Genomic DNA, 16253 nt, shown 5'->3' on the forward strand with positions numbered 1-16253 from the left:
ACCTGAAATACTACCTCACAAGGCTGTTGTAAGGCTCAAATGAGATAATGTACGTAAGGGCCTTTGCAAACTTTAAGAAGCTACAGAAGCATTAGAGATGGTAACCCCAGAATTAGGAACACGGGCCTCTTCCACTGCCAGCCATCACTTTTGCACAAATTTAGGCACACCATTTTCCCTCTAAAGACCTCATTTTCCTCACCCCTAAAATGAAGGGGCCTTGACAAGGTGATCTCTCAGGTCTCTTCTTGAATAAAATTCTTTAATTCTGCATGATCTCGAATTTTCTAACTGAAGCCTGAGATGGATGTTATCTATGAAGTGTGTACCCTACTTCAAAACCTTGTCTTCAAGGCCCGAGTGGTTCTTCTTGAACAAGAGTATCTATTTTTATTAAGATAATGGAGTGGCAAAATTTATCCTGGGTAATAGTGGATTGCAGTCTCATACAGATAGAATTCTCTTTAAAAAAAAAAAGACAATTCACTATCATAACAAAAAATTCTCCATATAACAAAAGGGATTTCCTCCAAGGACGTGATAACCTACTCAGCTAAATTTTTTTAAACTAACTTTTTTCTGTTATTAAGTATTTATTTTTTTCCCTTACCATTTCTCCTGCTCCCACTGGGAGAAGAGAAAAAGAAAAGGAAACTTTTTAAACATGTAAGCATAGTCTAGCAAAACAAGTTTTTGTACTGTCATGTCTAAAAACGTGTGTCTCTTTCTGCATGTTTTGTCCATCATACCTCTGTCAGGAGGTGAATAACATTCTTTATCACTGATGCTCTCTATTAGGGTTAATCCCTTCATTGATCAGAATTTTTAAGTCTTTCAAAATTATTCATTTTTTTCTCAATGGAAAAACTATTCATTTTAAGTAATATTTAATAAAACAAAATCACAATTCAATAACAACAAAAAATATGAACTCCCATGGGGCTTGTTGTAATGGAATTGCATATGCCTTCCACGGGCTTAAAGATTTTAATGTCTTGCCTAAGAGAACATTGGGAAAATGGTGCATTTAATGTATCCCACTCAAATGCATAAGATAAATACATATGTATGTGCTTGCATAAAGTGAAGCAATGCCTCTCCCATGTCTCTACATGTATACGTGTACATAGATTATCTTTTTTACCAACTCAAAATGTTAACAAAAAACAAAAAAAACCTTGTCTCCTCTTTTCTTAGGTAGTACACAATCAAGAAAATGAAATCAGATATCTATATAAAATCAACCTTCAAAAAAAATGAAGATACTGCTGTGGATGGTGGTTTACCCCCTCTTGGATTCTGCACTGTCAGCAGGACTTACGCTTGAGTCATCTACGAAGGTTATGGCTTGTGTGGCACCTTCTATACTCTCTAGCCTATGCCCCGTGGACCAGTGACACACAGCAGGAGAGTGAGCAGGGATCAGGGCCATACTGATGAATATGTCTCCACACTCTTTATAGCAGTGGACAGATCTACGCCTGTGTCTGGCTAGAACATTGTCGTTATAAAGAAAGGCAATCATATCCACCATAATGACGTCTTGGAGCTTTGCTACTAACCCAGCAGATGGTGTCTGGGTTTGTGCTTGCGTATAAAATCCCTCTTTGGGGTTATTTTCATGGGAAATGCAGAAAAAAAGGAAGAGAATAATAGGTAGAAATAGATACAGTATATGAGAAAGTGGGGGTGATTACAGGTTAAGACAGGAAGAAATGGGAGTAGAGAGAAAATGGAGAAAAAAATGACATGGAAAGGATTAGGGGCAACTGAAGAACAGGACAAGGGCATAGGGAGATGAAGCAAATTGAATATTAGTGGGGAGGAAAAAGAGGAGAGACCACAGCAGAAAAGGACTCCAGGGATAAAAAAGGGGGGGGAGGGAAGAAAGGGAGGGAAATTAGAAAGGGGAGGGATTAGCAGAAGAAAGGGGAGGAAGAGAAGGAGGGGGAGTGAGAGGGAGGGAAGAAAAGAATGGAACTGAAAAGAATGTTGTCAAAAAAGAACACAGCAAAGTTGGTCATGTGACCATAGCAATATGAAGGAATTCTTCCAGAAGTTCTGAGCTCTTAAAAGTGTGTGTTTGCTCTCCAAGTCCTAGAGAAGGAGTCATCCTGAGATGGGGAGGAAGGCTTAGATTAGAAGCCCAACAAATGGCATGCATGTATTGTGGAGGCAGGACAAGAAGATAAATCAAGGAAACTGCTAAAAAAAAAAAGCGATATCTTAGATCAATTACCTCAATTAATTCATTGAAGAGAAATAAACTGGTTATACAAGCTGAAAAGAGTGCCTTCTAAAAATAAAAGTAAGGGCTCTGTGGGAAGGAGACACCTTCTGTGAGCACCTAGAGGATCCCAAGGCACAAGCATTAGTGCCAAGAGTAATGCTTTTTACCCTTGTGTATCACAGCCTTTTTGCTATGGGGCAGCAATTACAGTCAGAGACTGGAAGTTTTAGTACCAAGGAGACTGCATTTCAGGGTTTGTTGCATTAGTGACTGGTGGCAATACTATAATCCTCTTATGCGGGTAAGTAAGAAGTGGGGAATGTGTTAGTAGTTAAAGGATGCTTTTTAGTTCTCTAATTTTGCAAAGGAAGAAAGATGCTCCTAAAAGTCATTTAGTTCTTCTCTCTGATTAAAGAGGCTTTAAGATATAATTTTTTTTTCTTCTCATAGTGAAAACAGGGAAATGAATGAGGGTTGGACATATTCCATTTACTCCAAAGGGAAATGTATTCAGCACCTCTCCTTCTGAAGCTGGACTCTCAGTTTAGACCTTCTAGAGATGTTAACGGGACAAAATTTGGCAACTGATTAGATATGGGGGGATGACGAAAAGATATCTTCCACCTTTTCCCAAGGCTTGAGGAAAGCAGAAGGCAACTGGGTATTATTCACTGGTTATTGAGTAACCTTTGCTTCTTATATTACTCCAATCCATGAGAGGTGTTTTTTGTTACTTCCCTGGATGATATCTATACAAAGCATTGTAAGTATATGATTTCTTGGTTTTCTTAAGTTTGCTTACCCTTCTTGTCCTCCTTTTTTCTATTCCCCTCCCCATAAACTGTCTCTCTCCTCAATCTCCCTCCCCTGAAATCAATGAATTTCCCTTCACAGATTCCTCCGTGCTTCATAGATCTATATCCCTTATTTGGAATCATACTCACCATCACACTTTAATCCTTGTTTCGCCAGCCCCCAAAGAAGGGTTCCACAGTGTTCACAGAAAGTTGGGCTCTTATAATTGTAGACTTTAAATCTATGGGGCATATCAATTTTAAATCTCTCCTTGTGGAACTAAAATGAAAGAAACATAAGGGGGGGGGTCACTGAAATGCCTGACTTTTCAGAGGGCTATCAAAGTACTGCGTCATGACTAGATTTCAATTTAGTCGCAGTCTCTTCTCACCATCTTAAAAGACCCTCTGTGAAAGGTAGATACTGTTTAACCTCTTTGTTAAGTGGTAAACCCAAGGGACAAACAGGTGGGGGACAAAGCTGCATTTTAAGTCAGTAGCAGAGACAGAATTTATAATTCAAAAAGGAGGGACAAGAGCTATTTAGAATACTGGTGACTCAATGTCTTCTACACATTTCTATCCATGATTTGCAATGCTCATCAAGGCTTTTATCATATAGATGTTTCATCTCCCCTCAGTAAGTTTCTCTCTCCTGGTGTCTGGAATGTTCTCCCTCATCTCTGCCTCCTGGCTTCCTTAAAGTAGCAGCTAAAACCCCACCTTCTACCAGTAGCCTTTCCTGATCCTTCTTACTTCTAGTCACTTCCCTCCATTAACCATTTCCTACTTACCCTCTATTTACCTTGTTTGTACCTAGTTATCTGCATGTTCTCTCTCCTTAGACTGTGAGCTCCTTCAGAAGAGTATCTTTTATATTTCTTTCTATGTATCCCCAGCACTTTGCACAATGCCTGATATATCTTAAGCACTTAATAAATGTTTATTGGCTGACTAGATCCAGAGATGGTGCCTCCAAAGAATGTCTAAAATTCACCATAAAAGTATCTTTTTTGGGGGGGGGGGGGAGGTAGAGGTAGGAGGAGTGGAATGCTACTAAGGGTTTATTACATTCTGATAACAGTTATCAATTTGTGAGATGCTTTCTATCAGTTGAACAAAGCAGCATGTGTGTAAAGGACTTTGCAAATGCTAAAATTCTATATAATCGCAGCTTTTGACACTGCTGATCACTTCATACTTCCTGCCTCCCTTTCTGCCCCCTCCTCAGTGTCCTGTGCCGGATCCTCATCCAGATCACACCCTCTAACCCCAGGTGACTTTAGTCCTGGGGCCTCCTCTCCCTCTAGACTACTTCATTTGGGGATTTCATCAACTCCCATGGATTTGACTCCATTTCTATGCTGAGGATTCTCATTTCTACCCATGCTACTCCAACCTCACATCTCCAACTGCCTTTCAGATATCTCAAACCAGATGTCCAGCAGACATCTTAAACTCACTATGCCCGAAATGGAACTCATTATCTTTCCCCCTAAACCACTCCCCACCCCACCCCTTCCCTATTACTATATAGGTCACTGCCATTCTCCTAGTCCCTCAAGCTTACAACCCAGGAGTTACCCTCAATTCCTGACTCTCTTTCCCCCAATACCCTCATATCCAAGCTGTTAACAAAACCTGTTGATTCCATCATTGTGCAGCATCTTTTGAATACATGCCCTTTTCTCCTCTGATGCTGCCATCTTTCTAGTTCAGGTCCTCTTCACCTCATGCCTTAATTCCTGAGTAGCCTGCTGGTGGGTCTGCCTTCCTGGACCCACTTTACTCCATTGTCCATTCAGTCACTAAAGTGATTTTCCTAAAACTCAGGTCTGATCTTCTCTCCCCCCTACTCAATAGACTGCAGTGGCTCCCGGTGGCCCCCAGGATCAAATGCAAAGTGTTCGGCTTGGCATTCAGCCCCCCAGCACTTTTCCAGTCTTCTTAAACCTTACTTCCTGATACTGAGATTAGTGACATCCACCTCCTGGGTGTTCCAAGAACAAAAGCCCCTAGGCATTTTCTCTGGCTGTCCCAGATGTCTGGAATGCTCTCCCCCCTGGCTTCCCTTAATTTAAATCCCAATGAAAATCCCATCTTTTACCAGAAGTCTTCCTTAACTCTTCTTAAATCTAGCGCCTTTCTTTTGTTAACCATTGCCTATTAGTCTCGTATCTCGCTTGCTTTGTGTATACTTGTTTACACAGTTGTCTCCTTGGCAGGGACTATCTTTTGCCTCTCCTTGCATACCTAGTGCTTAGCATAGTGCCTGGGCATATAGTAGGTGTGAAATAAATGTTTACTGATTGATAGATTGATTAAAAGCTATTAAATTATTATTATTTGTATTCTTTGATTTTTTTTCTTTTTACTATTCTTACTTTTAGTTGAAGAAACTGAGGTTCAAAGATTTTAACTACCTCACCCAGGATCTTCCAGCTAATAAGTGAAAGAGCTGGGATTCCAGCTCACATCTTCCAATCCTAAATCCCCAAACTGGCAACAAACCCAGGGCTGCTACAAATACACACCATTGTTTCTCTGCTGTTGACAGCTGATCCTGTACACTTGGCTATAACTTTATCAATGCATTTCTTGTGAATTGCTGCATTACATTCTGAGAAGAAAAAAAATACTATATAAGCACCAAAAGAGGTCAGAAACAAACCAAGGCGGGAATAAAAGAAAGAGGGAGATAAGACATAAAGCTTCCTTACTTACGTCGGCACTGATACCCTTGCTTGTTAAGGCCCCTGAAAGAAAGCACAAAGTAGTTTATATTGGATGCCAGGGTTACCAGCAGGGCCCCGTTTTATTTAAACATTTCATAGCTACATCAGGTCAGGTTCCCCTCCTCCCCCCACCTTTGGATTTGTTTCTTACTATTCCAAAATACAGATAGCTATTTATTTATCAGATACATCCTTGATCAGTGAGCAACTGTCACATGGCATTTGTGGGGGTTAGTGAAAGTTTGGAGAATAAAATAATTGAAGAATTTAGTGGTTGTAAAGCGCTATATTTTGATTTATTCATTGTCTAGACAACTAGGTAGAAATTGAAAGGTCTGAACAAAGTAGAAGCAGCAAAAAGGCAGAAAGGGAGCTCTGGGGAATGTTTTCAGACTGCTGTTGACTTATTTCAGTCATGTCTGATGCTTTTTTGCCTCTTGGCAAGGATACTGGAGTGGCTTGCCATTTCCTTCTCCAGCTCATTTTACAGATGAGAAAACTGAGGCAAATAGAGTTAAGTGACTTGTCTAGGGTAACACAGTTAATAAGTGTCTGAGGATATGAACTTGGGAAGATGAGTTTTCCTTACTCCACTGTACCACTTTCTACCCTTATCAATTTCCAGATTGCTGAAACAAATTGTCAGCTTCCAGGCTAATATTCTGTACTACCCTCCCAGACATGTCAAAGGTAGGTATCTATGAAATGATTTATATTCACTTCATGATCATCTAACACTCTTAAAGGGCCCTCCAAGGTAACTAGATTGATTTAGTACCCTGGGACTATCTCTTAGTAAAAGGAAGAGAGTTAAAGGAGAATGTCATCAAGCGAGGGAACAGAATATAGAAAGCAGGGAGGTGACCTGGGAGTCAAGGAGATTTGGTTTCAAGTCCTTGCTCTCTCTCAAGCTAGTTGTGTGACCCAGAGTAAGTCACTTCATCTTTCAGAGTTCTGGGAAACTCTCTAAGATTCTAATTTCAGGTGAGTCTTTGATCAATATCAGAAGAGGGAGTTTCTGGATGAGAAGCTTTCTCCACTGATGAAATCCCTTTCCTTCCCACTTCCAAAAATGATTTAGGATCTTTGTTGAGATATTCACTAATTGCAAAAAGGATGATGTAATAGCAGAAAGAGCTCGGGATTTGGAATCTGAATTTGAACCTAGGTTCAAATCCCTGCTCTGGCATTTACTGCCCAGGTGATCTTAGGTAAATCAATTAATCTCTGTGGTCTAAAAATGAGGTCTGACCAGTTGAATGCTTAGGACCTTTCCATCTCTAAATCCACAATTCCTGTAATTAGAAGAAAAATGACTACTAATATACAGAGCCTATTCAACCTTTGAATTGTACCTTCATTCTTTGCATTCATGTCATTAGTAACCTTAGTGCCACAAAGGAAAAGTATATACCTTTTTACATGTAAAGAAGGCACTGGGATTCAAATATATGGGAGTAATTTCTAGTTTCTGTTCTACTATAGTTTTTCCTATGAAGTCAATGAGGCTCAAATCAAGTATATTTGAGGGCTGAAAGAAAGGGCACTTAGAGCAGCTGGGTAGCACAGCTGATAGAACACTGGGCTTGAAATCAGGAAGTCTCCTCTTCATGAGTTCAAATCTGACCTCAGACACTTCCTAGTTGTGTGACCCTGGGCAAGACACTTAATGCTATTTGCCTCAGTTTCCTCATCTGTAAAACGAGCTGCAGAAGGAAATGGCAAACCACTCTAGTGATCTCTACCAAGAAAACCACAAATGGGATCACAAAGAGTCAGATATAACTGAAATAACTGAATAGTGAAAGGGCACTTAAGAGTCTTTTAAACATTTCTTCCTATTAGTTCCAGGGGGGAAAAGCTGACCAATACAAATGTCTGCTTAGATAAATTTGAGTTGTAAGGATAGGGCACTTATGTTTTCAATGCAAAAATATACTTATAATTGAGATACCTGTCCCTTTCTATCCAGCTCCACACCCTTAACAATTCTAATAACTCACCAACATTTCTTTTTCCATTTTTGACCTAGCCTTTGTCTTTTGCAAACCAACATCACCAAATAGATTTGGTGAAGGTCATCCCATGATATTTTCCTGTATTCCATTGTGATCCCATTGAAGCAATGGGAATTCTCCTCAACTACATAGGTCACACCATGTCCTCCAAATGGAACCATTCTCTCCATAGCTGGAGTGAAGGGAATGCTATAAGATGGCTAACCCGAAGACTGACTATGAACCCCCAAACCATTTTTACCAGACAAACTCATGGCAGACAGAGCAGAAAGTGGGCTGGGGGAAAAACGTGGCAGAGAACTCATGACACTTGACATGGTGGACTTTGGCTTGTTTTATAGCTCCTCGGCGGTGATGCAATGTAAAGAAGCCTTCGGTGTCAAATGTGCTCAGGTCTTTAGTATCTGTAGAAAGCGCAAAAGGGAGAAAAAGGAAAGGTTAATGATGAGAATAGCAAAGGTATATTGGAGCTGGCTTGGGACTGGGATGGGGGGCAGGAAGGATCCTTTGGAACATAGACAGTTAGGGCAAGCACCGATTGCCCAAAATGATGATTTTTTAGTAACAAACTCTACAAGTCACAGCCTTTTCCTTTTCCATCATTCTATAATATAGGTTTTCAAGGTCAAAACTCAGAACTTAACCCTCTACTTCTCTTGGGTTGTTGTGAGCTGATTGTTTTCAGAGATTATTTTTTTCCTAAGGGCTAAATCTTTTGTAGTATTTATTAGCCCCTTTCCTGCCTAAAATGATTCAGCCAGTGGGGACAAGAAGTGACAGATGATGTTTAGGCACCACTTCTAGAGAAAACTATGTCACTATCAGCAACAGAGGAATTAAAATTTTCTAGGCTTAGAACAATTTAGGGACAATTGTGTCAAACTAAGACACCTAAATACTTGACAGTCATCATAAAAGCAATTTTTTTTTTAGCTCATCAATCTGAATAGACAGGGTATAATGACAATTATAAATGTACATACATATAAAAGACTTATAGATATAGACATATATACACACATGATCTATGTTTGTATCTTATGGCTTTGTATATCCATAGACATATGTTTATGTAATGAGATACCTATATCGGTATATCTATATATGTATGCTTATACTTGCTGATTGGTTTTATATATATATATATATATATATATATATATATATATATACACATATGATCAACATGTGTGTAGTCAGTCAACAAGTATTTATTAAGAATTCATTATGTGCCAGGCATGCTATTAAGCATTTGAACTAAAAAGAAAGGTGAAAACATGGCAGGTATCCTCCAGCTGCTCAGACTCTAATGAGGGGAGATAATGTGAGAAAAACAAAACTAAAACTTTGTACATGCATGATATAACCAATGTAAATAAAGGTAATCTCACAGGGAAAGCACCATTAGCTTTGCGGACTTCTTATAAAAGGTGAGATTTGATCTGAGTCTTGAAGGAAGCCAGGGAAACTTGGAGGCGAGAGACAAGGAGCAAGAGCATCCCAGACACATGGGGATATACGCACGTGTGTGCACACATGTATTGTATGTGTGTATATAAGTACACATATATTACAACACCCTTTTGATATTGATAATACAAGTATTATTATCCTAATTTCACATATTTGGAATGATATATTCATACATACATATATTGGTATACATACATATATATATTCAGGGTGTCTCAAAAGTCTTAGTTCAGTTTTAAGTTTTAGTAGCTTAAAACTGGATTAAGACTTTTGGGATGCCCTATGTGGAATATCTATCCATGTCATATTATATAGATATATATCAGTGCCTGTCATGATAGTCTTTCTGGGAGAATCAGTGAAATAAAAAGACTAAATTATGACCTACCTTGGGACAAAATAAAAGATAAATATGATATAGGATGGTTTTAGTCTTAGCTATAATATGAATTAGATTTGTAACTATAGGTAAGTCAGTATATGCATGTATGTACTTATATATGTATATGTGTGCATATGTATAGATGTTCAATCATTTTTGGTCACGTCTGACTCATCATGACCCCATTTGGGGTTTTTTTGGCAGAGACATGGGAGTAGTTTGACATTTTCTTCTCCAGTTCATTTTACAGATGAGAAAATTGAGGCAGAGTTAAGTGACTTGCCCAGGGTCACACAGCTAGTAAGTGTCTGAGGCCAGACCTGAATTCAGGAAGATGAGTCTTCCTGACTCTAGGCTTGTACTCTATCCACTGTACCACCTAGCTGATTTTACATATATGTGTGTGTATGTGTGTATGAAATCAGTCAACAAGTATTTATTAAGTGCTTACTATGTACTAGATAGGCACCCTTAACAACAGGGATGCAGAGAAAGACAAAAACATAATTTTCTCAGCTATAAGACAGTGATAAAGATATTTTAAAAATATATGTGATTATTATGAAGATCAAGTTAGAAACTAGCAATGATGGTGCTTTAAGCAAAATTTTGCAGAGTATACATAGAAAAAGTCTATTATTAAAAAGATTTAAATCAGTGAAACCTAGGCCATTGCCATGAAGCGGAAAGAATTCTGGGGCTCAGAGTCAGGAGACCTGAGTTTCTATACCTCAGCTGTGTGTGGATAAAATCAGTCCCATTTGCTCTCTGAGTCTCAGTTTCCCCATTTGTAAAATGAGGACAATAATATCTGCACTACCCCCCACCTCTCAGGGATGCAGTAGGGAGAAATGATTAGCTTTCTGAACCATAAGGAGATGCAGAAATGTGAGCTATTGTTAAACAGGTAAAGCTGTGATGGATAAATAGCATAATGTGATTTCCAGGAATTTCTGATAAGGAATGACAAGTAACAAGAATATGATGATGGCTCATGGCTCATTTAAATGATTATAAATCACAAACATTTATAGAATTGAAAGTGATCTTAAAAATAATCTGTTCCAAACCTCTCACTATCAGAGGTGAGGGGCTTGCAGAAGAGGGTAAGTGGCCTGATGGTTTTTCACCAATGAAAAGTGTTTGGTAAATAAATATTTAAATTAAATCTCTTCCACTGTAATTAAGAACAAGTTTTGTCTGATTAATCCTTTTTGCTATCGGTGAATGGCCCAGAAAACAGTGCTCTCCAAGGACCTCAGAACCTTCACATAAATGGAAGGTTCAGCTTGTCCAGAATAGAAATAAACTCCCTTATCCTCTCTGGACTGCTCTAGTTTCCTGGGCAAATCTTGTGGTTCTAAGCCAGAAAAGGGAAGGAGGGATGGTGGTGTGCACACATGTGTAAGCATGTGGGTGTATGTGTGCATGTATTATGGGGGTATTCTTCAATTCCTTTTCATTTTAGTGCCTTCCCTCTGTTGATTACTCCCAATTCATCTGTACATAGATCATTCGTACATAGTTGTTTGCATGTTGTGTCTCCCATTAGATAGGGAGTTTCTGGAGGGCATCAATGGTCTTTGTACCCCCAGTTCTTAGCACAGTGCCTGATACATAGCAGGTGATCAATACATGCCTACTGACTGACCGTAATCTCAGACTGGGGCAAATCCCTTAGAGATAGCAGGAACCTGTACATTTATGCTTAGCTTGGGGCTGAAAATGAATCAGAATTTCTGGATGTGGAGGTCAAGACAAATGTTACTGGGGCATTTGCTTAATTGTGGAATAATCATATAGATACAGTTAATAGCTTGTGTTGGGCTCGTGTAGAGAGATCTAAGATTTAGACCTATTCCCCTTTTTGGGTGGAAATAAACAGAAATGTGAACTCAATAGTATGAATAGACATAACTTACCTAAGCATCCTTATTATATACATCCATAAAAAATGATTTGTATCTATTCTTAAACAGTACTTGTGTGTCCTGGAAATGCATTTCTTTGTTCTTTATTATTCCCTCCAAATCCTTTTTTAAGCTTTTTTTTTTTTTTGGTCTTTTTGGAGGGGGGAAGGCAGGACAATTGGGGTTAAGTGACTTGCCCAAGGTCACACAGCTAGTAAGTGTTGAGTGTCTGAGGCAGGTTTTGAACTCTGGTCCTCCTGACTCCAGGGCTGGTGCTCTATTTACTGTGCCACCTAGCTGTCCCCCTTCTTCTTTCTTAATATGTCTATATACCAAATGGCAATTTTCCTGTATTTTTCAGAATTCTATCCATTAGTCATGGTGATGTTCATGAGCTCATCCACTTTCACAGTTTCAACTCTCACATGGATCATTCCAAAATGATATCTTTAGGACCTTCTTATTTTGTGTGCTTCAATGAATCAGTTAGTCAACAGACAGTTATTGTCTACCATGTAAATGCAAAGCACCGTGGTTGTTCTTGTGGAGAGACACAAAGAAGACCCCTGCCCTTAAGATACTCGCTGTCTAATTAAGGAGATAGGGTACACAATATAAGGCAGTAGATGAGGAGAGTTCATGGAATTGGAGTTTGCTCACATTTAGGGGATGGGGGGAGGAAGTGCAGCCAATGGAGGAGAAAGAAGAAACAGCGAGAGATGATTCTTGAGCATCATATCCTAGAAGTCAAGAGAGAATTTCAGGAAGATAGGAATTTTCAACAGTATCAAATGCTGCATAAAGGCAAATGAAACTGAGAAAGAAAAAGGAACTGGATGTAGGATGAGAAGATCATCAGTGGCTTTGGTGAAATGAGTTTCAATAAAATAGCAGGGATGGAAGCTAGATTACAGTGAATGGTGCCAAAAAGCATACCCTTTCAGGAGTCTGGCAGAAGGAGACACAGGATGCTGGCTACAGACGTAGAAGACTCAAAGCAAGGATTTCCCCCCAGGACAGAGGATTCCTAAGCACATTTAAGCATATATAAAGAGAAGAAGGAGCCAATGGAAAAGGAATAATTAATGTCCAGGGTTCTGGGGCAGGTGAGAGGCAGTGAGAAGGATGGAAACAAGGGGTGGAAAAATTGGTTAGCCTTGAAAAAGAAAAAGAACATGTGAGTCAGGACGGAATAGAAGAGAAGATAATAATAATAAAAACAACATCTGACATTATTTTAAGGTTTATGAAGTACTGACTGATCCTGACAAAACCTTTGTAAGTACTGCAGGTCAGGTGTCACTGTCATTTTGCAGATGAAAAAACTGAGAAGATGTGCAGAGGAAGGAGAGATTTTTGAGGCAGAAAGAGTAGATGAAGTAGGTCTTTTCACTCAAGGTCATCTGCCATGAACTAAGGAAGCAAGGAGCAGAGAGTGGAGGGGAACAGGATAAGTTTGGAAGGACCACGATGAGGGATATGGGATATGTTAGTGAGTTAATTGGAAAGGAATAAAAGGATTTCTGAGCATCAGCAGAGGGCTCAATTTAAATCAAATGGCACATATGCATAGTGATCCCATTCAACACAGGTTTGTGACTTTTTCTAGCAACAGGCAAAACAGAGCGTGGGGCACATCTCTAGCCATAGGATTAGGCACCACAAGACACAGCAGAGGGTCAAGGTGACCGGAGAACATATGTTACTAGGGAGGATACCACTGAAATGACTGCAACTAAGTAAGACTCAGTTGACATTATGAAGGGTGAAGTTGGAGGTCTTAAGCAACAGGAGACTGATGTGGACAAAGAGAAAGGTCGATAGAGCTCAAGTATGAGAATTGCTCTAAGGTCAGAAGTTTGTGGTCAGAAAGGGGGAACTCTGAATGTGAGGAATTGAAAATCAAGTTAGGACAAGATATAAATGTGATTGTGGTTAGCTAATGTGACACAGTGACGAAGGTCACGGGGGTCTAGAAGGACAAGGGAATGTGAGGTTCAAGATGCCAGATGGACCATTCATATGGATGCTAATGTTGAAAATAAGGGGGGTGTTGTGAGACAGGGTAGAAGAATTTCTATGTGTCAAAGAGCAAGGAAGATATGCAGAGGGTGACAGGAGAGGGCATGGACTTTTGAAAAAGAAAAGTATTGGCCCCAGAGCAATGGTCTATAAGGATTAGGGAGAGAAGAAAAAGATGAGATCTTTGAGATGAAAGTGGGAGAGGTTAAGTCCCCCACAGGAAAGAGCTGTCATACTCTCTGTGGGTTATGTGGTGTCATTTCATTACAGGTCCAATGTTTCAAAAATTAAGTTCATCTTCCCCTGAAACGGGCTTCTCTTTCTAGTTACTCACTTTCTATCAGTGCTATTACTATGCTTTCAAACTAGAAATCTCTTTGATTCTCCCTTTTCTTTTTTGCCCATGGCTAACCTGTCACTGGTGGCTCAGTGGATAGTATGCCTGGTCCTGACAATCTGGAAGATCTTAGTTCAGATTCAGTCTCACATACTCACTAGCTGTGTGACCTTAGACAAGTCACTTAACAGAAGTTATGTTTGCTTTAATCCACCAGAGAAGGAAATGGCAAGCTACTCCAGTATCTCTGCCAAGAAAATCTCATATGGGCTCACAAAGAGTTGGACACAATCTTTCCCCAAGTCATGTTGTTGTCCTTTCCGATTTTCATTTTTCTTCATTTCTCTTGCCATCACACAAGTCCTGGCCTCCGTCTCTTCACTCCTAAATGACTTTTTAACAGTCTGGTAGCGGGTTTCCCCATCTCCAGTATTTTTCGATCTCTATTCTAACCCTGACAATGATGACAGACTAACCTCTTAAAACACACTTTAATTATATTCCACCTCTGCTTAATACTCCTGAATGGTTTCCCATTGTCTTCTGAATCAGGTTCAAAGTCCGGTGCCTTGCTTTCAAGTTTCTCTAAAACCTGTCCCCACTGGGCCTGTCTTCTTTTTACTTCCCAATAGGGTCCAGAGGGTCAACATCCTCACTGTACACTGCACATCCACAACCTTCATCCCCTCTGCCTAAAAACACTCTGCCCATTCTTTGAAACAGTTTAAATCCCATTTCCCATATGAACTTCTATAATCTACAATGCTCTCTCTCTTCTTTCAGCTACCTTTTATAGTGACAGTCAGTATTATACAGCTCAATACTTGTTATTTATTTTAATTATGTTATTTGTCTCCCCTCCCTCCCCCAGAGCGTAAGCTGCTTGAGGGCAGGGATCACCTCTTATGATTCAATTTAGCAAACAATGATTGATTCCCTATGTCCACCCAAGGAAGAAGCATCCTGAGAGCAGGGACTGTATCACTTTTTCTATTTTATCCCCAGTGGTTAGCACAGTGCACTCTTGGTACGTGTTGCTGTTGAGTTGTTTCAGTCATATCCAACTCTTCATGACCTCATTTAGGGTTTTCTTGGCAAGGATACTAGAATGGTTTGCCTTTTCCTTCTCTAGCTCATTTTGTAGATGAGGGAACTGAGGAAAACAGGGTTAAGTGACTTGCCCAGGGTCATACACCTAGCCTCTGAGGCTGGATTCCAGCTCATGAAAATGAGTCTTCCTGATTCCAGGTCCAGTGCTCTCTCCACTGCACCACCTAGCTGCCTATAATGATTGCTTTTCCATTTATTCATTCATCTGCAATGTTTGTTTCTCTCTCAGCACTTAAAATAAATAAGGTAATATATCCTTTCCTCCAAGGATCTTGAACTTCAGTAAGGGAGATGATATTTACACAAACAACTATGATAAAAATAGAGTAAGACAAATGTATAAAATAGTTAAAAGAAAAGGGAGAAGAGTTTGGACAAGTAGTCTGTAGTGAGGCTGAGAAAATAAGGCTTTCGATGCTAAGCTAAAGAATTCCTACTTCACTCAAGAATCAGCAGAAAGTTTTTAAAGCAGTGGAATGACTGATGGGAGCTTGTGCATCAGGAATTTGGATCTGGTCTTATTGTAAAGGATATTTTGAAGGTAAGGGAATGGGATACACAAAGCTACTGAAATAGTATACAGGAAAGGTATTAATTATCTAAAATAGAGAATTGGGGGGAATAGATAGGGGGATGGACTGGAGAACTATTGTAGAGACAGAACTGGTAGGATCTGGTACCCTCACCATTGAAATCACACATCAACATGAGTGTTGATGCTGAGGAAGGAATCAAAAAATCATTCCAAGATATGCTGGTGATTGGAAGAGAGTTGATTTCATTAATATGAATAAGGAAGGCAGGAGGCAGAGGGAGTTGATAAATTAGGTAAACTCAGCATGTTTATTTGGAGATACTGACGAAACATTTAGGTTTAGAGGCAGATGGAAAATTTAGGTGTGGATCTTGAGAGAGTTATCAGAGCTAGAAATAAAGATTTTGAAGTCACACATATGAAAGGGGTAGGTGAAACTGTAGGAGTGGATGAGTGCTGAGGGAGAGACCCTACAGAAAAGACAAGAACTCAGGATTTAGCTTCAAGGAATGATTGCATTTCAAAGGCAGGAGGAGGGGACTGTGGGAAAAACTTCTTTGTAACCTCCATGGTGCCTAGCACTGTAATAAATACTTCATACCCTGCTACTCTCCATTTTTAGTATCACATGGCAAATTAGTATGTGTTGAAAATATGGGTGAAAACCCACTAACTACAGCCTTGGGGATGCAGGTCCTACATTAGCA

At 39.6% G+C, this 16253-nt stretch overlaps 1 protein-coding gene across 1 annotated transcript in view; it reads right to left on the reverse strand.

The window, feature by feature from the left end:
- Window positions 1-16253, reverse strand: part of LOC138175813 (protein kinase C theta type) — a 198860-nt gene that overhangs the window by 101761 nt on the left and 80846 nt on the right. The window contains exons 5-8 of the mRNA XM_069106315.1: window positions 8019-8181; window positions 5749-5780; window positions 5559-5644; window positions 3175-3304 (exon numbers count right to left, since the gene is read on the reverse strand). Of these exons, the coding sequence (XP_068962416.1) occupies window positions 3175-3304; window positions 5559-5644; window positions 5749-5780; window positions 8019-8181 (411 nt within the window). The remainder of the gene's footprint in view (window positions 1-3174; window positions 3305-5558; window positions 5645-5748; window positions 5781-8018; window positions 8182-16253) is intronic.

This window comes from Petaurus breviceps, unplaced genomic scaffold (genome assembly GCF_028583685.1).
Source record: "Petaurus breviceps papuanus isolate PSGF00001 unplaced genomic scaffold, PetGlider_PUasm1.0 79, whole genome shotgun sequence".
Lineage (NCBI taxonomy): Eukaryota > Metazoa > Chordata > Mammalia > Diprotodontia > Petauridae > Petaurus > Petaurus breviceps.